The sequence below is a fragment of the Chiloscyllium punctatum genome, chromosome 8, assembly GCF_047496795.1.
Source record: "Chiloscyllium punctatum isolate Juve2018m chromosome 8, sChiPun1.3, whole genome shotgun sequence".
Lineage (NCBI taxonomy): Eukaryota > Metazoa > Chordata > Chondrichthyes > Orectolobiformes > Hemiscylliidae > Chiloscyllium > Chiloscyllium punctatum.
The window spans coordinates 120,011,015-120,037,254 of record NC_092746.1 but is presented as its reverse complement, the minus strand read 5'-3'; the positions used below and the strand labels follow the sequence as shown (position 1 = coordinate 120,037,254).

Genomic DNA, 26,240 nt, shown 5'->3' with positions numbered 1-26,240 from the left:
AACTGGGGATGCTGGCTGAGCCAGTGATTCCGATGTTCCATGATTGGTTTTAATAAAGAGAGCTGCAGACCAGATACATGTTAGACTGGCCCGAATGCTGTTGAGTTGGATTTTACAAGGGGGCAGGTTCCTCCTAATGTGGTAACACTGATGTCTTGTATAACATAACAACAGGAGTAGGCCATTCAGCCCCTTGAGCCTGTTCCACCATTCATTTAGATTGTGGATGATCTGCGGCCTAACTCCATATATCTGCCTTTAATACCTTTGCTTAACAAAACATTATCCATTCCAGATTCAAAGTTACGATTGATACTGCACCCATTGCCATTTGTGGAAGAGAGTGCCAAACATCTATCACCCTTTGTGTAGCGAAAAGCTTCCTAATATCTCTCCTGAATGGTTTGGCCTCGATCCTTAGACTATGCCTCTCGCTCTAGAATGCCCAACCAGTGGAATGACAACTCTCCTACTAATATTAGATTAGATTCGATTCCCTACAGTGTGGAAATAGGCCCTTCAGCCCAACAAATCCACACCGACCCTCCGAAGAGCAACCCACCCAGACCCATTCCCCTACATTAACCCCTGACTAATGCATCTAATGTTCTGTTAGCTTTCCTGATTACCTCTCCCTTGGCCGCCTCCTCCAAGCTAAAAGCCATGAGACCCTGGCTGTCCTGCAGCAATAACACACTGGGAGTGGGCTGGGGCATCAATTAGATGCTCACTCTGACTGGGCCCAAATTCCCTTGGCTGGGGGTTCAGTGGTATACCAGAGCTAGAAGAGACTAGTGGTCACTTCTGGTACTACAAGCATCCCAAAGAAGAGAGAGAAAAACTTACTAAATCTGAGTGACCTCTGCATGGGTTCTACCTGGAAAACCCAGTGGAGGTGGGTGTGGGGGGGGGGGTGGGTAGACCCAACCTCAAGGAGCCATGTGCAGGGGGGGGGGGGGGGGTGTGGAGGGATGGTCACGGGCAGGGAAAAGGAGCCCTTCCCCTGGGGCGCAGGAACCCCTTACAAAGGAGGTGAGCTCCCCTTGGTGCCCACCAGCTGCCCAGGAGACGGACACTGCCTTCCTGTCAACCCCCTCCTGCAGACTGTAACATTGAGGGAAGTGGCAGTGTGGGCAGATACTTGCTCACTTTGGGACTCCCAGAGGCCTGAGGATGCATGGACCTGTCTGACTGCTCTCTGCCTCGTCACTACCACCCCCCCCCCCCCCCCCCCCCCAGTCACACGGGAACTACACCCATCACCAAAACCAGCCTTCTATATTTACCCTGTCAAGGCCACTCACATCTGACATGTTCCAATCCAGTTGCTACTCCCTCTTTGAAACTCCAGTGGACACAAATCCAGCCGGTCTAACGTTTCAAATAAGGCAGCCCAGTCATTCCAGGTATTAGTCTGGTAAATCTTCTCTAAACTGTATACCACCCACTTACATCTTCCTTTAGGAAGGTGACAAATACAGTGCATAACGTTGCCGATGCGGTCTCGCTGGTGCCTTGTATAAGGTAGCCATGATGTGGTGGTGGACTGGGGTGGACCGAGTTAAAAATCACACAACACCAGGTGATAGTCCAACTGGTTTATTTGGAAGTACTAACTTTCGGAGCGCTGCTCCTCCATCAGGAGTAGGCCATTCAGCCCATTCCACCATTAAGTGAGATCAGAGCTGATCACTGGCCTATCCCCAGATACCTGCATATCTCTTAACGCCTTTCCTGTACATTAAGTTGGTTGTAGATTTAAAGTTACAACTGACGGTGCACCCACTGCTGTTCCTGGAAGAGAGCTCCAGACCTCTCCGATGCTTTTGCGTATAGAAATACTTCCAAACTTGGTCTGGCCCTAATTATGTCCCTAGCTCTGGAATCCCAAGCCAGTGGAAATCGAATATCTTAATATCTTGAAGACTTCAAGCAAATCACTCCCATAACCTTCCAAATTCTACAGAAAATAGGCCAAATTCATTTCATCCTCTCTTCATAACTTAACCCCTGAAAGTCCAGGTATCATTCCTCAAACATACACTGCCCAGACCAATATATCCATCCTAAGATGTGGTGCTCAGATCTGCTCACAGTACTCCAAGTGTAATTAAAGCATAACCTCCCTGGATTTGTTTGCAATGTCTCCTCACAATGTAGAGTGTTCTGTTCGCTTTTCTGATTACTTGTTAAATCTGCACACTAGCGTTTTGCAATTCTTGCACCCAAATCTTTCTGCACGCCAGAACACTCACTATTTCGATAGTGATGGCAGATTTCCTTCCCTAAAGAAGGTAAGACAGCTTTATTTCAATTCGTTCACAGGATGAGGGCGTCACTGGCTGGGCTAGCATTTATTGCCCAGAGAGCAGTTCAGAATCAATCACATTGCTGTGGGTCTGATGTCACACATAAGCCAGACCAGCTAAGGATGAATATTTCCTTCCTTCAGGAACTTCAATGAACCAGATGGGATTTTCCCTGACAAACAGCTTTGTAGCCACCATTAGACTGCTAGATATTTATTGAATTCAACTGCTATGGCAGCGTTTGAATCTAGAACACTCCCTGACTCTCTGGGTTAATGGTCTAGCAATAATCTCACCTCCCCTTAAACTGCAATGAGTGTTTGCAGCAATCAATAATGGTAATATCATCACCACAGGACTGTCTTGTTTTAACTCTAGACTTTAAAAAAAATTCAATTGCAACATTTGTGGGACCCAAATCCAAACCCCATTGAGTAATGGTCTGGAATGACGGGAAAGTTACTAAGGCCCCACTCTCATTAGAGAGAGAGAGTGAGAGAGAGCGAGAGAGAGAGAGAGAGAGGTGGTGATTTAACCTCAGGGTCCCAATGCCTCAGGTGAGGGGAGAGAGTGAGAAGGTGGGACCTGAATGCTGACCTGAGCCAATGTGGGATTTGAGCCTGTGCTGTTGGTACCACTCCACATTGTAAACAAATGATTTCTGGGTCGAGAATACCAGTCCAGCAGCATTCCCTGTCACCTGCTCTCCATGAAATAGTTTTAAGAAGGAAATCTCATTGACAAACCCAGAAGACACAGGAGCAGAAATTAGGCCATTCAGCCCATCGTGTCTGCTTCACCATTCAATCCTGGCTGATACATTTCTCGGCCTCATTCTCCCACTTTCTCCCCATAACCCTTGATCCCCTTAATTCAAGAACCTATCTATCTCAGTTTTAAACATATTCAGTGACCTGGCCTCCACAACCTTCTATGGCAATGAATTCCATAGATTCCCCACTCTCTGGCTGAAGAAGTTTCTCCTTATCTTCATTCTAAAAGGTCTTCCTTTTACTCTAAGGTTGTGCCCTCGGGTCCGAGGCTCTCCTACCAATAGAAACATCTTCCCAACATCCACTCGGTGCAGGCCATTCAGTATTCCGTGTGTTTCAATCAGATCCCCCTCCATCCTCCTAAACTCCATTGAATATAGACCCAGAGTCCTCAAATGTTCCTCATATGTTAAGCTGTTCATTCCTGGGACCATTCTCATGAACCTCCTCTGAGCACGCTCCAGGGCCAGTACATCCTTCCTGAGATATGGGGCCCAAAACTGCGCACAATACTCCAAATGTGGTCTCACCAGTGCCTCAGAAGTACACCCCTGCTTTTATAATTCAAGTCCTCTCAAAATAAATGCCATCACTGCATTTGCCTTCCTAACTACTGACTCAACCTTCAAGGTTACCTTGAGAGAAACCTGGACCAGAACTCCCAAGTCTCTTTGCATTTCAGACTTCTGAATTTTCTCCCCATTTAGAAAATAGTCCATGCCTCTATTCTTCCTACCACAGTGCGTGACCTCACATTTTCCCACATTGTACTCCATCTGCCACTTCTTTGCCAACTCTCCTAAACTCCAAATCCTTCTGTAGCCTTCTCACCTCCTCAATGCTACCTGTCACTCTACCTATCTTTGTAGGGTCTGCAAACTTTGTCAGAATGCCCTCAGTTCCTTCATCTAGATCGTTAATGTACAAAGTGAAAAGTTATGGTCCCACGCTGACACTTGTGGAACACCACTTGTCATCGGCTGCCATCCTGAGAAAGATCCTTTATCCCCACTCTCTGCTTTCTGTCAGACAGCCAAGTTTTTATCCATGCTAGCACCTTGCCTCTAACACTGTGGGCCTTTACCTTACTCAGTAGTCTCCTGTGCGGCACCTTGTCAAAGATCATCTGGACTCCAGGTAGATAACATCCACTGTCCTGATGAAGGGCTTTTGCCCAAAACGTTGATTTTCCTGCTCCTCAGATGCTGCCTGACCTGCTGTGCTTTTCCAGCACCACTCTAATCTAGACTCTGATTTCCAGCATCTGCAGTCCTCACTTTTGCCAAGATGATATCCATGGGCTCTCCCTGGTCTAATCTGCTTGTTCCTCCCTCAAAGAGTTCGAGCAGATTTGTCAGACATGACCTGCCCTTGATGAAACCATGCTGACTTCACCCTATTTTACCATTCACCTCCAAATATTCAGAAATCTCATCCTTCCCAATGGTTTCCAGGATCTTACCCATGACTGGGATTAGGCTAATCGGTCTGGAATTTTCCATCTTTTGCCTTACTCCCTTTTTAAGCAGTTAGCTATTTTCCAGTCCTCTGGGACCCTCCCTGATACTAGCGATTCTAACACCTTCACTATCTCTTCAGCTATCTCCCTTAGAACTCTAGGGCATAGTCCATCTGGTCCAGATGATTTATCCACCTTCAGGCCATTCAGTTTTTCTAGTACCTTCTCCTTGGGGATGACCACCGTACTGAGCTGTGCCCCCTCACTCTTGAATTTATGGGATGTTACTTGTGTCTTTCACTGTGAAGACAGATGCCAAGTAATTAGTCAGTTCCTCAGCAATTTCTTTGTTCCCCACCAATATCTCTCCAGCATCATTTTCCAGCATCCCAATGTCCACTTTTGCCTCTGTTTTGCTCTTTAGATATCTAAAGATACTCTTACAGTCTTCCTTTATATTACTGGCTAGCTTACCCTCATGTTTAATCTTCCTTTTTTTTATGCCCTCTTTTGGTCTTTGTAAGCTTCCCAAACCTCTGGTTTCCCACTGCCCTTTGCCACTTTCTCATTTGCTTTTATTTTATCCCTAACTTCCCTAGTCAGCCTCATCCTCCCAGTATCATGCTTCGTTTTCCTAGAGATGAATCCCTACTGTGTCTCCTGAATTAATCCCAGAAACTCCTGCCTTTGCCGTTCCACTGTCTTTCCTGCTCCTCCCTCATGTCTCAATCGTTGCCTTTATTCAGCTACAATATCATTACCTCTGATTCTATCTTCTCCCTCTCAAATTGCAGAGTAAATTGAATCCTATTTTGATCACTGCCTCCAGAGGGTTCCTTCACCTTAAGCTTCCTTATCAAGTCAGACTCATTGCACAACACTAAATCCAGTTTTGCCTGTTCCCTAGAGGGGTCCACCACAAGCTGCTCCAAAACACCATCTTGCAGACTTCCCCAAATTCCTTTCCTTGCAATCCACTACCAAACTGATTTTCCCAGTCCACTTGCATATTAAAACTCCCCATGATCATTGTAACTTTGCCTTTCCTACACATCTTTTCTATCTCCCGGTGTATCTTGCGCCCCAGCTCCTGACTACTGTTTGGAGGCCTTTCCTGCTCACTAACAAATACATTACAGCAAGATGGTGTCCAAGTGGTATTATCACTCAACTGTTCATCCAGAGACCCTGATAATGTTCAGGGTAACTGGGTTTAAATTCCATCACAGCAATTGAATTCAATAAAAAAATTGGAATTAAGAGTCTAATGATGCCCATAAATCCATCCTCAATTGTCTATAAAAACAAACTCCATCTGATTCACTAATGCCCTTTAGGGAAGGAAGCTGCCATCCTTATACAGTCTGGCCTACATGTGACTCCAGACGCACAGCAATTGTGGGTGACTCTTAACTGCCCTTTGGGCAATTAGGGATGGACAATAAATACTGGCCTGGTCAGCGATATCTTCTTTCTATGAATGAACAGAGAAAATCATCATTCTGGTAGCTATAATAAGCAAGGGGTGAACTGCTTGCCTGATGTTGACTCAGTATTCCAAAGGGTCAGTGAAGAGTAAGGATTTCTTGAACTGTGAGCTCCTGATCTTCACACATCATGAGCCATGCCTTTGTAAATGGCACCGATGAACAGTCAGCTTTAGCGTGACATAGACGGCAGTGTGTGCTGAGTGTAGGTGGTGCGGGGGTGGGGTTGGTACCTGAAATGATCCGATGCCAAGTTCGATGAAGATTTTCAGATCTTCTGCAACGTTATCGGGAAAACACGCACACACTATATAATGGACCCCGAACAGCGGGATCAGCAGCAAAGTCGATTTTGTTAGTCTCCTGGAAAAGAAATTGGAAGTTTATTTTTTTCAAAACACCTCCCTGGACAAAAGATTTGTCTTTAATTGTTTGGTAGCGCACAACTGAGGTATTTCTGAAAAAAAGACATCCATATTGAAGCTTATTCAACTTGCACTGATCAGGACAGTTTGCAAGAATATCAAAACACAGGGGAAACAACCTTAATTTTGTACAAGAGGAGACTGTGGACTGTATATAAGAAGCTGCATGTACTGATGCACAGAGTATCATTCTTTACAAAAGGACATACATTTAAACACACTGAGTCTTTCTAACACAGCAACGTACATAAGAGTCATTGTTTGGTTCTGTGACCGTGACGACGCCCTGGCTAATCTGAGTCAACATATCTGATTGAAACAAAGCAGTTAACTGCCAGTCGTCATTAACTGGTGAATTCTGTCTTTACTTAAAGAACACATTATGAAAGTGAATCTACATTCATCGTTCTCACAACGGTATTAGCCCCAATTAATACTTCTTCCCAAAGGGGAATCTCCAATCGTGTTCCACATGGTACTTACATGAAATGGGAGGGGGAGTTCCCTCCAACATCTGGTGATCTCAGTTTCTGCATGAGAACGCGAATGATGTTCAGGAATATTAGGAAGTTAATCTGAAATAACAACCAACAGAACATTCAGATTCTCTGTCATTAAGATGTGGAGGTGCTGGTATTGGACTGGGGTGGATTTGAAATCATACAATCGTTTGGAGCATTGCTCCTTCATCAGATGACATTCTCCATTTTATCTTCTTGCCTGGGAGAATCTTGAATTAGGAGGCACAGTTGCAAATCAACTTATCAGGAGGGCAAAAATGGGACACAAAATAGCTTTGGCAAATAGGGTTAAGGAGAATCCAAAGTGATTTTATAAATTCCTTAAGGACAAAAGGGTAACTAGGGAGAGAATAGGGCCTCTCAAAGATCATCAAAGGGGCCTTTGCATGGAGCTGTAGGAGGTGGGGAAGACACTAAACAAATATTTTGTATTAATATTTACTGTGGAAAAGGACATGGAAGATATAGAATGTAGGGAAATAGACGGTGACATCTTGCAAAATGTCCAGATTACAGAGGAGGAAGTGCTGGATGTTTTGAAATGCATAAAAGTGGATAAATCACCAGGACCTGTTCAGGTGTACCCTAGAACTCTGTGAGAAGCCAGAGAAGTGATTGCTGGGTCTCTTGCTGAGATATTTATATCATCGATAGTCACAGGTGAGGTGCCGAAAAATGGAGATTGGCAAACGTGGTGCAACTGTTTAAGAAGGGTGGTAAGGACAAGCCAGGGAACTATAGACCAGTGAACCTGACCTCGGTGGTGGGCAAGTTGTTGGTGGGAATCCTGAGGGACAGGATGTACATGTATTTGGAAAGGCAAGGACTGATTAGAGATAGTCAACATGGCTTTGTGTGTGGGAAATCATGTCTCACAAACTTGATTGAGTTTTTTGAAGAAGTAACAAAGAAGATTAATGAGGGCAGAGCAGTAGATGTGATCTATATGGACTTCAGTAAGGCGTTCGACAAGGTTCCCCATGGGAGACTGATTAGCAAGGTTAGATCTCATGGAATACAGGGAGAACTAGCCATTTGGATACAGAACTGGCTCAAAGGTAGAAGACAGAGGGTGGTGGTAGAAGGTTGTTTTTCAGACTGGAGGCCTGTGACCAGTGGAGTGCCACAAGGATCTGTGCTGGGTCCTTTACTTTTTGTCATTTATATAAATGATTTGGATGTGAGCATAAGAGGTACAGTTAGTAAGTTTGCAGATGACACCAAAATTGGAGATGTAGTGGACAGCGAAGAGGGTTACCAGATGGGCCAATGGGCTGAGAAGTGGCAGATGGAGTTTAATTCAGAAAATGGCGAGGTGCTGGATTTTGGGAAAGCAAATCTTAGCAGGACTTATACACTGAATAGTAAGGTCCTAGGGAGTGGTGATGAACAAAGAGACCTTGGAGTGCAGGTTCATAGCTCCTTGAAAGTGGAGTCGCAGGTAGATAGGATAGTGAAGAAGGCGTTTGATATGCTTTCCTTTATTGGTCAGAGTATTGAGTACAGGAGTTGGCAGGTTGAGGGGTGACCTTATAGAGGTTTATAAAATCATGAGGGGCATGGATAGGATAAATAGACAAAGTCTCTTCCCTGGGTGAGGGAGTCCAGAACTTGATGGCATAGGTTTCGGGTGAGAGGGGAAAAAAAACCTAAGGGGCAACACTTTTACACAGAGGGTGGTACGGGTACGGAATAAGCTGCCAGAGGAAGTGGTGGAGGCTGGTACAATTGCAACATTTAAAAGGCATCTGGATGGGTATATGAATAAGAAGGGCTTGGAGGGATATGGGCTAGGTGCTGGCAAGTGGGACGAGATTGGGTCGGGATATCTGGTCGGCATGGACAAGTTGGACAGAAGGGTCTGTTTCTGTGCTGTAAATCTCTATGACTCTATGACTCGGTATGTTGAAGCCATTCAGCAGAGCACATTGCTCTGCCCGAATGTGTTAACCAAGTGATGTATGCCGTCCTTTAGGCTGTCCTCTGTCTGGTTGCCATGGTGTTGACAAATATCGAAGGATGCAATCTTTTTTAGGACGACCTTCTCTCTCATGAAGTCAACAATCCAGCATGTCCAGCAAACTGCTCTGAAAACTCTGCCCTTATTTTGACGGCTGGGGCAAATTGTTGCTGAGGCAATCCACAACATTCTTATACAATTCTGAACACGGCAGCCCATCACCATAACAGACACCTTAAAAATGTTGAAGCAGCAAGAAATGTAGAAACACAGAAAATTGCAGGAGGCCATTCAGCCCTTCAAGCCTGCATTTCCATTCCATCTGACCCTGGCTGACCATGCAAGCTCTGTAGTTGAGAGTCCGATGCTGGAAAAACACAGCAGGTCAGGCAGCGCCCAAGGAGCAGGAGAGTCGACATTTTGGGCATAAGCCCTTCATCAGGATTCCTGATGCAAGGCTTATCCCCAAAACGTTGATTCTCCTGCTCCTCGGATGCTACCTGACCTGCTGTGCTTTTTCAGCATCGGACTCTCGCCTCTGATCTCCAACATCTACAGTCCTTACGCTCTCCATGTAATCTCAGTGTCCCATTCCCGCCCTCTCCACATACCCGTTGTTCCCTTTAGCTGGAACGGCCAACTCCAGCTCCCTCCTGAATATATTGAATGAACTGGCCCCAACAGCTTCCTGTGGGAGAGAAATCCACAGGGTCACAACTCTTGGAGTGAAGAAATTCTCCCTTATCTCAGTCCTGAATGGAATCTCCTATTATTCTTGGACTGTGATCCTAGTTCTGGACTTTCCCAACATTGGGAACATTCTTCCCGAATCTAGCCTGTTCAGTCCCATCAGGATTTTCTGTGTTTCTATGAGATCACCTGAACATTCCTATAAATTCCAACAGGTCCAAGCCCAGTTGATCAGGCCTTTCCTCATATATCAGTCCTGCCATCCCAAGAACCAGTCTGGTGAACCTTTGCTGGGTTCCCTCAATGTCCTTCCTCAGACGAGGAGACCAAAACTGCAGACAATACGCAAGGTGTGGCCGCACCAAGGCGCTGTATAACTGCAGCAAGAAAACCCTACTCCAATACCAGAATCCTCTCTCTATGAAGGACAGCATGCCATGAGCTTTTCTCACCACCCACGTGCCAACCTTCAGTGACTCTTCCACCAAGATACTCAGGTCTCGTTGTATCTCACCTTTTCCTAAACTTGCCCCCATTCAGGTAATAAACTGCCTTTTGTTGGGCGGTAGTGTGGGGGTAATAAATAAAAAACAAAGCAAAAAATCTGCCTTCTCGTTTTTGTAGACCAAGTGGAGAATCTCACCTTTATCCACGTTATGTTGCATTTGCCGAATATTTGCCCACTCAGCCAGTCTGTCCAGATCACCCTGCAGCTCTCTGACCATCCCCCTCTCGGCACACACTGCTAGATCGGGGCTTTTGCCGAAAACCGCTGATGCACCCTTCCTTGAGCTGTACACAATCTACGTACAAATCTTGATGGAAGATGGGCCAAACATTTTGTGTGACATTGTTAACAGGCAGACCACAGTCACACAGTGAAAATATTACACTGTCCTGAGAACGGGGCACCACACCCAAAAGGTGAACGCTGATTAATCTCCACCTGCTGAGTATTGCAAACAACTTCTGCTTTTGTTTATAAAACATTATCTTAGATCCACTATTTGTTTTATTCAGCCAATGATTGCAGACTGACACGGTGCGGGGACGGTCAGTGGCTGGAGACTGACACAGAGCGGGGACGGTCAGTGGCTGGAGGGTCACCCAGAGCAGGGACAGTCAGTGGCTGGAGACTGACACGGAGCAGGGACGGTCAGTGGCTGGAGACTGACATGGAGCAGGGACAGTCAGTGGCTGGAGACTGACACAGAGCAGGGATGGTCAGTGGCTGGAGACTGACACGGAGCAGGGACGGTCAGTGGCTGGAGACTGACACGGAGTGGGGATGGTCACTGGCTGGAGACTGACACGGAGTGGGGATGGTCACTGGCTGGAGACTGACACAGAGCGGGGACGGTCACTGGCTGGAGGGTCACACAGAGCGGGGATGGTCACTGGCTGGAGACTGACACAGAGCGGGGATGGTCAGTGGCTGGAGACTGACACGGAGTGGGGACGGTCAGTGGCTGGAGACTGACACGGAGTGGGGACGGTCAGTGGCTGGAGACTGACACGGAGTGGGGATGGTCACTGGCTGGAGGGTCACCCAGAGCAGGGACGGTCAGTGGCTGGAGACTGACACGGAGCAGGGACGGTCAGTGGCTGGAGACTGACACGGAGTGGGGATGGTCAGTGGCTGGAGACTGACACAGAGCGGGGATGGTCACTGGCTGGAGACTGACACAGAGCGGGGACGGTCACTGGCTGGAGACTGACACGGAGTGGGGACGGTCAGTGGCTGGAGACTGACACGGAGTGGGGACGGTCAGTGGCTGGAGACTGACATGGAGTGGGGATGGTCAGTGGCTGGAGGGTCACACAGAGCGGGGATGGTCACTGGCTGGAGACTGACACAGAGCGGGGACGGTCAGTGGCTGGAGACTGACACAGAGCGGGGATGGTCAGTGGCTGGAGACTGACACGGAGTGGGGACGGTCAGTGGCTGGAGACTGACACGGAGTGGGGATGGTCACTGGCTGGAGGGTCACCCAGAGCAGGGACAGTCAGTGGCTGGAGACTGACACGGAACGGGGACGGTCACTGGCTGGAGACTGACACAGAGCGGGGATGGTCAGTGGCTGGAGGGTCACCCAGAGCAGGGACGGTCAGTGGCTGGAGACTGACACGGAGTGGGGATGGTCACTGGCTGGAGACTGACACGGAGTGGGGATGGTCACTGGCTGGAGACTGACACAGAGCGGGGATGGTCAGTGGCTGGAGACTGACACGGAGTGGGGACGGTCAGTGGCTGGAGACTGACACGGAGTGGGGACGGTCAGTGGCTGGAGACTGACACGGAGTGGGGATGGTCACTGGCTGGAGGGTCACCCAGAGCAGGGACGGTCAGTGGCTGGAGACTGACACGGAGCAGGGACGGTCAGTGGCTGGAGACTGACACGGAGTGGGGATGGTCAGTGGCTGGAGACTGACACAGAGCGGGGATGGTCACTGGCTGGAGACTGACACAGAGCGGGGACGGTCACTGGCTGGAGACTGACACGGAGTGGGGACGGTCAGTGGCTGGAGACTGACACGGAGTGGGGACGGTCAGTGGCTGGAGACTGACATGGAGTGGGGATGGTCAGTGGCTGGAGGGTCACACAGAGCGGGGATGGTCACTGGCTGGAGACTGACACAGAGCGGGGACGGTCAGTGGCTGGAGACTGACACAGAGCGGGGATGGTCAGTGGCTGGAGACTGACACGGAGTGGGGACGGTCAGTGGCTGGAGACTGACACGGAGTGGGGATGGTCACTGGCTGGAGGGTCACCCAGAGCAGGGACAGTCAGTGGCTGGAGACTGACACGGAACGGGGACGGTCACTGGCTGGAGACTGACACAGAGCGGGGATGGTCAGTGGCTGGAGGGTCACCCAGAGCAGGGACGGTCAGTGGCTGGAGACTGACACGGAGCGGGGACGGTCACTGGCTGGAGACTGACACAGAGCGGGGATGGTCAGTGGCTGGAGGGTCACCCAGAGCAGGGACAGTCAGTGGCTGGAGACTGACACGGAGCAGGGACGGTCAGTGGCTGGAGACTGACACAGAGTAGGGACGGTCAGTGGCTGGAGACTGACACAGAGTAGGGACGGTCAGTGGCTGGAGACTGACACAGAGTAGGGACAGTCAGTGGCTGGAGACTGACACAGAGCAGGGACGGTCAGTGGCTGGAGGGTCACACAGAGCAGGGACGGTCAGTGGCTGGAGACTGACACAGAGCAGGGATGGCCAGTGGATGGAGGGTCACACAGAGTGTGGCGGTCAGTGGCTGGAGACTGACACGGAGCAGGGACGGTCAGTGGCTGGATGGTCACACAGAGCGGGGATGGTCAGTGGCTGGAGACTGACACGGAGGGGGGATGGTCAGTGGCTGGAGGGTCACACAGAGCGGGGACGGTCAATGGCTGGATATTGACAAGGAATGGGACGGTCAGTGTCTCGAGACTGACACAGAGTGGGGACGGTCAGTGGCTGTAGGATCACACAGAGCACTGCGGTCAGTGGCTGGAGACTGTCATGGAGCGGGAATGGGCAGTGGCCGGAGAATGACATGGAGCAGGGATGGTCAGTGGCTGGAGACTGACACAGAGCAGGGATGGCCAATGGCTGGAGGGTTACACAGAGCAGGGACAGTCAGTGGCTGGAGACTGACACGGAGCCGGGATGGTCAGTGGCTGGAGACTGACGCGGAGTGGGGACGGTCAGTGGCTGGAGACTGACACGGAGCCGGGATGGTCAGTGGCTGGAGACTGACACGGAGTGGGGATGGTCAGTGGCTGGAGACTGACTTGGAGCAGGAATGGGCAGTGGCTGGAGACTGACACAGAGTGGGGGTGGTCGGTGGTGGAGGGTCACACAGAGTGGGGATGGTCAGTTGCTGGAGACAGATTCAGAGCGGGGACGGTCAGTGGTTGGATACTGACACAGAGCTGGGTGGTCAGTGGCTGGAGACTGACACGGAGAGGGGACGGTCAGTGGCTGGAGGGTCACACAGAGGAGGGTGGTCAGTGGCCGGAGACTGACATGGAGCGGGGATGGTCAGAGGCTGGAGGGTCACACAGAGTGGGGACGGTCAGTGGCTGGAGGGTCACACAGAGGAGGGCGGTCAGTGGGTGGAGACTGACACGGAGCAGGGATGGTCAGTGGCTGGAGACTGACATGGAGCGGGGATGGTCAGTGGCTGGAGGGTCACACAGAGGAGGGACGGTCAGTGGCTGGAGACTGACATGGAGCGGGGATGGTCAGTGGCTGGAGGGTCACACAGAGGAGGGCGGTCAGTGGCCAGAGACTGACATGGAGCGGGGACGGTCAGAGGCTGGAGACTGACATGGAGCGGGGATGGTCAGTGGCTGGAGGGTCACACAGAGCAGGGTGGTCAGTGGCTGGAGGGTCACACAGAGCAGGGCGGTCAGTAGCTGGAGACCGAAACAGAGCAGGGCGGTCAGTGGCTGGAGACTGACACAGAGCAGGGATGGTCAGTGGCTGGAGACTGACACAGAGCAGGGACGGTCAGTGGCTGGAGACTGACAAGGAGTGGGGATGGTCAGTGGCTGGAGGGTCACACAGAGCGGGGCGGCCAGTGGCTGGAGACTGACATGGAGCGGGGATGGTCAGTGGCGGGAGGCTGGAGTGGGGATGGGTGTTGGACTGGGTATGTGCCAGCGGTCAGCAGCTTGTGAGGCCGGTCTGACCACATGTTGAGCCCCGCCCTGCACCGATCTAGCGCAGGTTATCTCTGGAAAGGCTGGGATGTCTGTCTTTTTAACTTTAGTTCTCGTGTTTGTCAGTTATTCTCTAAGTGACCATGAGTAATGTAACTTCTTTCCCTTTGCTTCCCTTTATTTCTGTATTATGTGTCTGCGTTCTGGACTTTGGTGCGTTGTAGTCGGGATGGTACCGTGTGTGGTGGTATTGTAGCCTTCTCACTGTACTCCTGTACTTGAGTACACGTGACAATAAAGGGTCTTCCGTTCTATTCAGTTCTGCTCTGTTCACCAACGAGCCTGCAATATTTGGAATGCTCCTGAAAACATTCCATTGAAAAACATTGAGTACACGAGCAAAAGGCTGAGTATACACAGTGCTGAGGGAGGGCTGCACGGCTGGAGCTGAGATCTTCAACCAAGGCCTGACCCGTGGTCTCAAATGGGAGTAACCCCATTGGCATGAGGGTGAAAACAATGACTGCAGATGCAGGAAACCAGATTCTGGATTAGTGGTGCTGGAAGAGCACAGCAGTTCAGGATGTCAGTTCAAGTCCTGGTGGTGTTGCCCCTGGAACTCTGAGCAGTAGCTGTCCCTTGACTGACCAACCTGTTAGAACGGATTGTCCTTAAGGACGATCAAAAGTGCAGGTTTACCAAAAGCTCTTTGGAGATCCCTCTCCTCGCCAAAAGGCCTGCAACTATTTGTGGGATCTTTCTGTGCAAGAAGGAGGCTGGTGTTTCCTACATTACCGCACTGACACGATTTGATGACAGGCTTTGTGGCTCGGGGTGGTTTATCCGGAGGGTAAGCAAGGCTTCCCTTTGTGCGGCATTGTGGTGTCAGACTACAAACCATTAATACGCTAATTTGATCAGGCCCTTCATTCGTTCCATCCAATGGTTTTTACGTACCAGAACCGTAAGGAGAATGGCACCTCTTAATATCCACCAGATGTATTCATTCGCATTGTCATCCCAACATCTAGCAGAGAATCAGTCCGTTAATATTCGGTAATCAGGCTCTTCCACAATGAATTACTGTCACTGTACAACGCTGCTTTTTACCATGAGGAGAGGGTGAGGACTGTGGACGCTGGAGATCAGAGTCGAGAGTGCGGTGCTGGAAAAGCACAGCAGCTCAGGCGGCACCCGAGGAGCAGGAGAATCAATATTTCGGGCATCAGCCCTTCATTCCTGATGAAGGGCTTATGCCTGAAACATCGTCTCTACTATGCCTCAGATGCTGCCTGACCTGTTGCGCTTTTCCAGCACCACCCTTTTTGACTGCAGTTCTCACTTTCGCCCAGTCACTTTCTATCATGGACCCCATTTCAGTAATTTGCCTTTAAACTAGGTTCAATTTTGGTCAGAAAAGTGGGAAGGGTACCTATTACCTAAATGGGGAGAGACTTTGGGGTGCTCCGGTGCAGAGGGATCTTGGTGACCTTCTTCACGAGTCACAGAAAACTAGCAATGTCGGTACAGCAGATAATAAAGGCAGCGAATGAAATGTTGGGTTTTATCGCTAAAGGAATAGAATATCGAGGGAAGGATGTATTGCTGCAACTATACAAGGCAATGGTGAGACTGCACCTGGAGTGTTGGTCCCCTTATTTGAGGAAAGATGTAAGAGGATTGGAGGCAATTCAGAGGAGGTTCACTAGATTGGTCTCAGAGATGAGGGGATTGTCGTATGAAGAGAGATTGAACAGTTTAGGCCTATACTCTCTGGAATGTAGAAGGGGAGATCAAATTGAGGTATTCAAGATGATAAACGGTGAGGATAAAATAGACGTGGAGTGGATGCTTCCTCTTATGGGGCATTCTGGGACAAGAAGCCTTAGTGGTAGGGTAAGGGGCAGCAAATTTAAAACAGGGTTATGGGAAACTACTTCTCCCAAAGGATTGTGAATCTGTGGAATTCACTCCCCCAGAGTGCGGCTGATGCTGGGACAGTGAGTAAGTTTAAGGAGGAGTTAGACAGATTGTTAATTGGAAATGGGTTGAAGGGATACGGGGAGAATGGGGGTGAGGAACATATCAGCCATTATCGAATGGTGGAGCAGACTCGATGGGCCGAATGGCCTAATTCTGCTCCTATACCTTATGACCTCATGAGTTCAATTTTCACTTGTATATTGTCTTGAATGAAATGGTGCAGGGTTTGAGTTGGAAAGGGAGGCTGGGGCAGTTTTCCCTGGAGCATCGGAGACTGAGGGGTGACCTTATAGAGGTTTATAAAATCATGAGGGGCATGGATAGGATAAATAGACAAGGTCTTTTTCCGAGGGTCGGGGAATCTGAGACTAGAGGGCATAGGTTTAAGGTGAAAGGGGAAAGAGGGTGGTACGTGTGTGGAATGAGCTGCCAGAGGAAGTGATGGAGGCTGGTACAATTACAACATTTAAAAGGCATTCAGACAGGTATGTGGATATGAAAGGTTCAGAGGGATATGGGCCAAACATTGGCAAACGGAATATGTTTAGCTTGGGAAAATGGACGAAAGGTCTGTTTCCCTGATGTTTGACTCTATGGTAATGCACCCACCTCTGAGCCAGAGCGACCTGGCTTCAGTCCCCACACACCCCAGACCTGTGTCAAAAGGTGTCTAGGTAGGTTGGTTAAAAATACCCATTGATGTGATGGCAGGATTGCTGTTGAGGGTTGGTTAGCTCAGTTGATTGGACAGCTGGTTTCCAATGCAGAATGACAGTGACAGAGTGGGTTCAACTCTCACGCCAGCTGAGGTTACCATGGCGATTCCACCTTCTCGACCTCTCCCCTCACCTGAAGGATGTGGTGACCCTCAGGTTAAACCCGTCACCTGCTGTTTCTCCCTCACGAGACAGCAGCTCCAGGGGTTTGGTGGGACTTTGAGGATGGATGAATTCCTCAGGGAGGGAGTGAAATAAGTGAGGCCTTAGGGGCCGAAAGTAGGAACAGGGCACTGAGTTGGGTGATCAGCCATGATCACATTGGGGGAGTGGGCTGAATGGCCTCCACCAGTTCCTAATTTCTGTGTTTCTACTCACACCCCATGCATGCAGAGTTAAAGTCAGGCCCTGGTGTGATTTTAACTTACTTTCTGTTATCCACATTCAGCTTCACAATAATCCAAATCACAATTACAATGGTTGGAGCCCCTATGAGAGATGGGACAAAATGGTGTTTACAACTCAGCTCCTCAAACGCTTTGAGGTATCAGTTAACATGCCATTATTCTGATTATATATCAAATATTCAAACTTTACCTCAACGGCATTGATACTACTCAACATCGATTAAAAATCAGCGGAGGTGAGCAAATTGTGTCGGATTTTAATCTCTGCGTTGGCCCAGCCCTAAGTCACAAGCACCCACCACATCCCTTGCCCATCTCGTTTCCCTCTTCTCTCAACCGTGTCTCCTCAAACAAATCCTGGAGAAACTCAGCAGGTCTGGCGGCAAGCAGGAGAGAGAAAAACAGTTCACATTCAAGTCTGGCATGACACCTCTTCACTTCTGAAAAAGAGTTACACCGGACTCAAAACGTTACTCCTGTTCTGAAGAGGTCACTACGTAGGTAAGACAGAAGACAGTTAAGAGTTGACCACAAGGCTATGGGCCTGGAGTCACATGTCGGCTAGACCAGGTTAAATGGTATTCTTATTTATTCACTTGAGGAACATAGGTGTCACTGGCTGGGCACAGCAGTTATTACCCGTCCCTAGTTGCCCCCTTGAGAAGGTGGGGGTGAACTGCCTTCTTGAACCGCTGCAGTCCACCTGCTGTGGGTTGACCCACAATGCCCTGAGGGAGGGAATTCCAGGATTTTGACCTAGCGACAGTGAAGGAATGGGGATATATTTCCAAGTCAGGATGGTGAGGGGCTTGGAGGGAACTTGCAGGGGGTGATGTTCCCATGTATCTGCTGCCCCTTGTCCTTCAAGATGGAAGTGGTCGTGGGTTTGGAAGATGCTGTCTGAGGATTTTTGATGAATTTCTGCAGTGCATCTTGTAGATAGTACACACTGCAGTTACTGAGTCTTGGTGGTGGAGGGAGTAGATGCTTGGGGATGTGGTGCCAATCAAATGGGCTGGTTTGTCCTGGATGGTGTCAAGCTTCTTGAGTGTTGTTGGAGCTGCCCCCATCCAGGCAAGTGGGGAGTATTCCATCACCCTCCTGACTTGTGCCTGGAGATGGTGGACAGGCCTTTGGGAGGAGCCACAATGTTGATGTGGAAAGTCCAGTTGAGTTTTAGGTAATGTACCTTTCACTTCACTTTAAGAATGATCAATGGTAGTGCTCACTGTTGTCAATATTGAGATGAATTTTCAATCCCAGATTTATTCAATCAATGAGATCTACATTCTATCAGTCGCTGTGAGATTTGGACCCCTTCCTCCTCGGTCTGCTAGTTTACGAGTCCAGTGACCTTGCCACCATTCTACCTGTGCCTTTCCCACTGTTTGCACATGTTATGAGGGTTTCTGCCTTGAGTCATAGAATTCCTACAGCGTGGAAGCAAGCCATTCACTCCATCAAGACCACACTGACCCTCTGAAGAGCAACCCACCCAGACCCACCCCATCCCTGTATTTAATTAATCAAAACCTGCATACCCATTCTAAGTGATTAAAGAGATGAAAGGTTTAGAGGGATATGGGCCAAACATTGGCAAATGGAACGAGTTTAGTTTGGGAAACGGGTTGGCATGGATGAAGGGTCTGTTTCCACGATGAATGACTCTATGGTAGTGCATTCACTTCTGAGCCAGAGAGATCTGGCATGGCACAGTGGCACAGTGGTTAGCACTGCTGCCTCACAGCACCAGAGACCCAGGTTCAATTCCCACCTCAGGCGACTCTCTGTGCGGACTTTGCACATTCTCCCTGTGTCTGCGTGGGTTTCCTCCGGGTGCTCCGGTTTCCTCCCACAGTCCAAAAAAAATGTGCAGGTCAGGTGAATTGGCCATGCTAAATTACCCATAGTGTTAGGTGAAGGGGTAAATGTAGGGGAATGGGTCTGGGTGGGTTGCGCTTCAGTGGGTCGGTGTGGACTTGTTGTGCCAAAGGGCCTGTTTCCACACTATAAATAACCTAATCTAATCTGGCTTCAGTCCCCACACACCCCAGACCTGTGTCAATATGTGTCTAGGTAAGCTGGTTACAAATACCCATTGGTGTGATGGCAGGATTACTGTTAAGGGTTGGTTACTCAGTTGATTGGACGGCTGGTTTCCAATACTGAATGATAGTGACAGCGTGGGTTCAATACTCATGCCAGCTGAGGTTACCATGGAGACCCCAGCTCCTCAACCTCTCCCCTTACCTGAGGAACCTTCTAGGTTTGTCTAATATATTGTATGACACTTTGATCTTCTGCTGTAAATTCTGTGTCCTATGATCCTGTCCCACGAGTTACTTAACGAAGGAGCAGCGCTCCGAAAGCTAATGCTTCCAAATAAACCTGTTGGACTGTCACCTGGTGTTGTGTGATTTTTAACTTTTCCCATGAAGGGCCCGCCTAACCTGAACATCCCTGCACACTATCTGCAAATTCCTGCGGCCAATCCACCCTAACCTGCACATCTTTGGATTGTGGGAGAAAATGGAGAATGTGAAAACTCCACGCAGACAGTTGCCCGAGGCTGGGATGAGGTAGTAGGAGAAAGTGAGGACGGCAGATGCTGGAGATCAGAGTTGAGAGTGTGATGCTGGAAAAGCACAGCAGGTCAGGCAGCATCCGAGGAGCAAGAGAATCAACGTTTCAGGCATAAGCCCTTCGTCAGGAATGAGGCTTGTGGGCCGAGGGAGATAAATAGGAGGAGGGGCGGGGTAGGGCTGGGAGGAAGGTCGCTAAGGATGTGATATGTCTATAAAGGTGGCGAAGAAGGTGAGAGGTCAGAGAGGAGGGTGGAGTGGATAGCTGGGAAAGATGATGGACAGGTAGGACAAGCCAAGGAGGGGGCAATGCTGAGTTGGAAGGTTGCGACTAGGATAAGGCGCGGGGAGGGGAATGAGGAAACTTACCTTCCCCTGTCACTGGAGAATGTGTAAAACCTGCCCCCTCCCCTCCGTCCAAGGCTCCAAGGGATCCTTCCAGATCCATCAGAAATTCACCTGTATCTCCACCAATGTTATCTACTGTATCCGTTGCACCTGGTGCGGTCTCCTCTACATCGGGGAGACAGGATGCCTTCTTGCGGTTCATTTCAGAGAACATCTCTGGAACATCCGCACTCACCAACCCCACCGCCCTGTGGCTGAACACTTCAACACCCCCTCCCCTCCCCAACACTCTGTCAAGGACATGCAGGTCCTGGGCCTCCTCCATCACCAAACCATTACCACCTGACACCTGGAGGAGAAACGGCTCATATTCAGCCTTGAGACCCTGCGACCACACGGAATAGATGTGGATTTCAACAGCTTCCTCATCTCCCCTCCCCCAACCTTATCCCAGATCCAACCTTCCAACTCGGCACTGCCTTTTGGGCCTCTCCTACCTGTCCATCTTCCGTCCATCTTCCTTCTCATCTATCAGCTCAACGCTCTTTTCTGACCTATCACCTTCTCCCTCACCTTCACCCACCTATCACACTCTCAGCTCCCTTCCCCCCAGCCCCCTCCCCATTTATCTCTCAGCCCTTGGCCCTCAAGCCTCATTCCTGATGAAGGAACATTGATCCTCCTGCTCCTCGGATGCTGCCTGACCTGCTGTGCTTTTCCAGCCCCACACTGAGGTAGTAGTGCCAGCCACTGGTCCAATGTGCCAACCCAACCATCCTTTCAGACAAGATGTTGCACACCCGAACCACGACCCGCTGGTGCTAACATTGCCCCTACTCTGAAGGAATGGCTGAGACCGAACGAAACGAGGGAAACCAGGCTACGGATGTATTAATGAAGGCTCACTCAGTCATGTAAGCATGGGGAGCTGGTCTTGAGTGGGGGAGGCTGGGTTTTATGGGGAGCAACTAACCGAAATGAAGCTCCTGCTAAACTTGTGGACTTGGACTCTGTTTGAGTGAAGTTAACGTTTGGAGTCCAGGCTGGGCAGGAGAAATATCCATTCGACCATCAGATCATCCCTCCACTCTGAGTCTTGAGCCCCTCTTCCAGAAATGCCAACAGAGTGAGCCACCAATGGTCATGCCCAGCACGCTCCACCCCCCTCCCCTGTCACATCCCCACACAGGCCCAACGACCAAAACCAGCTCCCCACCTCCAACTTCCCACCTCAATCCAATCCCCGGCCCTCCGCAAAACGTGAAATACTGACCCCAACCGATGAAACAGTACGACCAGAAGTACTTTTTGTTCGATACAAAGGCAAGGCTGAGCAGGGTCTGGAGGTACAATCCTTCGACCATGAGCCATGTGAAGTTGGCCAGGGTGCAGTAGTGGAAGACGGTGACTGCAGCTTTACAGGTCGCCTGGAGAACGTGAAAAAGAGGAAATGACATTGATCCACCCAGAATAAGGAAAGGTTGTTTTGAGCTAACTGGTCTCCAAGCTCCTCAATGAATTTCTGCGCAGCCTTGATTCCTCCATCAGCCTCCCCTTGTTTTCTGTTCAGTGGAAATGCATTCCCACACTCTCCACTCACGGGCTGGTACATTCCCTCACTCTCCACTCACGGGCTGGCACATTCCCTCACGGGATGGTACATTCCCATACTCTGAGCGAGGGATGGAGGTTGCAACTAAATCCCCCACCAGATCGATTGCCAACATGAGACCACAACAAATCACAGAACTGCTGTCGTGCAGAAAGAGGCCATTTGGCCCATTGTTCCTGTGCTGAGGGTTCACTGCTATTCCCCTTTGCACCAAACAACCACCCAACCCCCACTGCCCTTATCTTGACCCTGCCCTCCACCATCTTTCCAGCCAGTACATTCCATACTCTAACCACTCACCCATTGAAAAAACTTCCTTATCACTTTGTTAAAGAGTAATTCTTTCATGAGACATGGTGGGGGAGGGGGGGTTCAAAGATAAAGCCAGTGTTTGTTGCCCATCCCTCATTGACCCTTGAACTGAGTGTCTTGCTCAGACCCTTACAGAGGGCAGATAGGACCCAACCAAGTTGCTGTGGGTCTGGAGTCACATGGGGGGCCAGGTCGGGTTTGGATGGCAGATCTCCTTCCCTGAAGGACATTAGTGACCCAGATGGAGTTTTTCCAGCAATTGATGACTATCTCATTCGTTATCAATGGACCAGCTTTTCAATTGCAGATTTATGAATAGAATTTAGATGGGCTTCAGATTGGTATGACAGTTCAGCGCAACATCGAGGGCCGAAGGGCCTGTACTGTGCTGTAATGTTCTATGTTACTTATCTAGTGACATTCACAGAAATATAGATAATAGGAGCAGGAGTAGGCCATTCAGCCCTTCGAGCCTGCTGCACCATTCAACATGATCATCTAACTCAGTGTCCTCTTCCTGTTTTTTTCCCCCACATCCCTTTAACCCTGGGAGATATATCTAACTCCTTCTTGAAACCATTCAATGCCTTGGTCTCAACCGCCGTCTTTGGTAGAGAATTCCACATGCTCACCTCTCTCTGGCTAAAGGTGTTTCTCCTCATCTCGGACCTAAACGGTCTACTCCAGTTATCCTTAGACTGTGACTCCCTGGTTCAGGATTCTCCCTGGCCATTGGGAACATCCTTCCTGCGTTTACTCTGTCGAGCCCTGATGGAACTCTTTTCCCACTACACCTCCATTTTTCTCTACTTTATTCATACTTGCCTCTTGTGCACGTGTCTTCGTATCTGAGCCTTGTGTTCTCAATCCTTTCACAAGTGGGAGCATGCCCTCTATATTAGTAGGACCAGACATTTTGACTCCTGAATCTACTCCACTGTTAAATAATGAACAAAAGAGAAGCACAGCACAGAAACAGGCCCTTCGGCCTTCCAAGGCTGTGCCGACCATCATGCTCTAACTAAACTAAAAAAAAAACAAACCTTCTGCCCTTATTCGGTCCGTATCACTCTATTTCCTCCCTATTCATGTCATCATCCAGATGCCTCTGAAATATTGCCAACCTGCCTGTTTCCACCACCTCTTCTGGTAGTGCTTTTCAGGCTCCTTCCACTCTCTGTGTGAAAAATTTACATCGCACATCTCCCTTAAATTGACGGCACGGTGGCTCAGTGGTTAGCACAGCTGCCTCACAGCGCCAGGGACCTGGGTTTGATCCCAGCATCAGGCGACTGCCTGTGTGGAGTTTGTACATTCTCCCTGTGTCTGTGGGTTTCCTCCGGGTGCTCCGGTTTCCCCCCCACAGTCCAAAAATGTGCAGGTTAGGGTGAATTGGCCAGGCTAAATTGCCCAGAGTGCTAGGTGCATTAGTCAGGGGTAAATCTAGGATAGTTGGGGAATGGGTCTGGATGGGTTACTCTTTGGAGGGTTGGTGTGGACTGGTTGGGCCGAAGGGCCTGTTTCCATAGTGTAGGGAATCTAATCTCAACACTCCCCCTGTAATTGAAACTTCAACTCTGGGGGGAAAAAGCCTCTCATAATTTTGTCGATGTCTATCAGGTTTCCTCTCAGCCGCTGTTTTCCCAGTGAGAACAATCCTCGTCTTTTTAACCTTTCCTCGTAGCCAATACCCTCGAGATCCGGCAACATCCTGGTGAACCTTCTCCACCCTCTCTCCAAAGCCTCCACGTCCCTCTGGTAGTGTGGTGACCAAAACAGCACGCAATACTCCAGTACGGCTGACCAGACAGAGATTCAGTTGCGCTGTACGTCCCAATATCTATCAATAATCTGATTCTGAATTGAACATATTCAATGACCCAGCCCCCAGTGCTCACTGGGAATAACAGTCCAGACCCTTGTGACCCTCTGATAGAAAATAAACCACCGTCCTCTCAGTTCTTAACAGCGATCTCTTATTTTTTAAGTGTCCCCCTCATTCTACATTCCCTCCCAAGGGGAAATGTCTTTGCGTATCTGATCTGTGATGCTCCCTCCGAATCAACCAGATCACCTCTCATTCTGCTAAACTCCAGTCAGTACAGAGCCAGCCTTAGTTCATAATATTTTCTTACATCGTTCATCTCATATTAATGATGCTGACCAAAGGGGGGGGGGGTGACCATCTCTAGCAATCCCTATTTCATTTGGTTAGACCGTTTACGTAGGCCATTCAGCCCATCGAATCAGCTCCGCCATTTAACGAGATCATGACTGATCTGATAACCCTCAACTCCACTTGCTTGCCTTTTTCCCCCAAAACCCTTGACTCCTTTACTGATTAAACATCTGTCTTAGCCCTGAGCAAATTTAATGACCTTTCTCTAAAGCTCTCTGAGATAAAGAAGTCCACAGACTCACTCCCCTCTGACAGAAGAAAGTCCTCATTTCTGTCTTAAACGCACAACACCTTATTCTGAGACCGTACCCTCTGGTCCCAGACTCTCCCACAAGGGGAAACAGCCTCTCTACATCGACCCTATCCAGTCTCCTAAGATTCTTGTGTGTTTCAATAATGTCTCTTCTCATTCTGCCAAACTCCGAGTCTAGCCCCAGCCTATCCAGTCGCTCAAGATAAGGCAGTCCCTCCAAACTCGGGGCCAACCTGATCATGTTGAGACGAATGGCACTGAAGGGACCTGATGAAAGCTTATTCCCAATAATTCCACTTAAACAAACCCCAGTTCGACATGGACAATTTGAGTCGGACATTGTGACAAGGAGTTGCATTTGTATGGCACCTTTCTTGACCTCAGAGCATCCCAAAGCGTTTCACAGAGTGTAGTACTTATTGAAATGCAACAATTTGTTGTCATGAAGGTGATAGGATGTGCACAGAATGCAGTATTGCACAATCATGTGCTTTTGAGACTTTATAAAGCTCTAGTTAGGCCCCATTTAGAGTACTGTGTCCAGTTATGGGCCCTACACCTCAGGAAGGACATACTGGCACTGAAGCGTGCCCAGTGGAGATTCACACGGGTGATCCCTGGAATGGTAGACCTAACATACGATGAATGGCTGAGGATCCTGGGATTGTATTCATTAGAGTTTAGAAGGTTGAGGGGAGATCTAATAGAAACTTACAAGATAATGCACGGCTTAGAGAGGGTGGACGCTGGCAAGTTGTTTTCGTTAGGCGGGGAGACTAGGACCCATGGCACAGCCTTAGAATTAGAGGAGGTCAATTTTGAATGGAAATGAGGAGACATTTCTTCAGCCAGAGAGTGGTGGACCTGTGGGATTCATTGCCATGGAGCGCGGTGGAGACCAGGATGTTAAATCTCTTCAAGGCAGAGATTGATAAATTCTTGATCTCTCAAGTAATTAAGGCATACTGGGAGAGAGTGGGGAAGTGGAATTGAAATACCCATCAGCCATGATTAAATGGCCTTACTTCTACCCCTCTGTCTTATAGTCTTAGGGCCCAGATATCCAGGAGGTGGTGCTGCAGTGATAACATCACTGGGCTTATACAATACCCTACAGTGTGGAAAGAGGCCATACGGCCCATTGAACCAGCACCAATCCCTCCAAAGAGCAGTCCCTGCTAGTCCAGCCCAACCATAAGACCTTAAGTCATAGGAGCAGAAATTAGGCCATTCAGCCCATTGACTCTGCTCCACCATTCAATCCTGGGCTGATAAGTTTCTCACCCCCATTCTCTCACTTTCTCCCCATAATCCTTGATCCCCTTGCTACTCAAGAACCTATCTATCTCAGTCTTAAATATACCCAATGACCTGGTCTCCACAGGCTTCTGTGGCAGTGAATTACACAGATTCCCCACTCTCTGGCTGAAGAAGTTTCTCCTTATCTCCATTTTGAAGGGTCTTCCCTTTACTCTAAGTTTATATCCTCAGGTCCTAGTCTCTCCTACCAATAGATACATCTTCCCAGCATCCACTCCATCCAGGCCATTCAGTATTCTGT

At 49.2% G+C, this 26,240-nt stretch overlaps 1 protein-coding gene across 1 annotated transcript in view; it reads right to left on the bottom strand.

The window, feature by feature from the left end:
- The window catches only part of LOC140480271 (vasoactive intestinal polypeptide receptor 1-like), a 93,016-nt gene that overhangs the window by 13,240 nt on the left and 53,536 nt on the right, over positions 1 to 26,240 (bottom strand). Inside the window, exons 7-11 of the mRNA XM_072574981.1 lie at positions 21,597 to 21,750; positions 17,415 to 17,475; positions 15,245 to 15,314; positions 6,937 to 7,028; positions 6,262 to 6,391 (exon numbers count right to left, since the gene is read on the bottom strand). Of these exons, the coding sequence (XP_072431082.1) occupies positions 6,262 to 6,391; positions 6,937 to 7,028; positions 15,245 to 15,314; positions 17,415 to 17,475; positions 21,597 to 21,750 (507 nt within the window). The remainder of the gene's footprint in view (positions 1 to 6,261; positions 6,392 to 6,936; positions 7,029 to 15,244; positions 15,315 to 17,414; positions 17,476 to 21,596; positions 21,751 to 26,240) is intronic.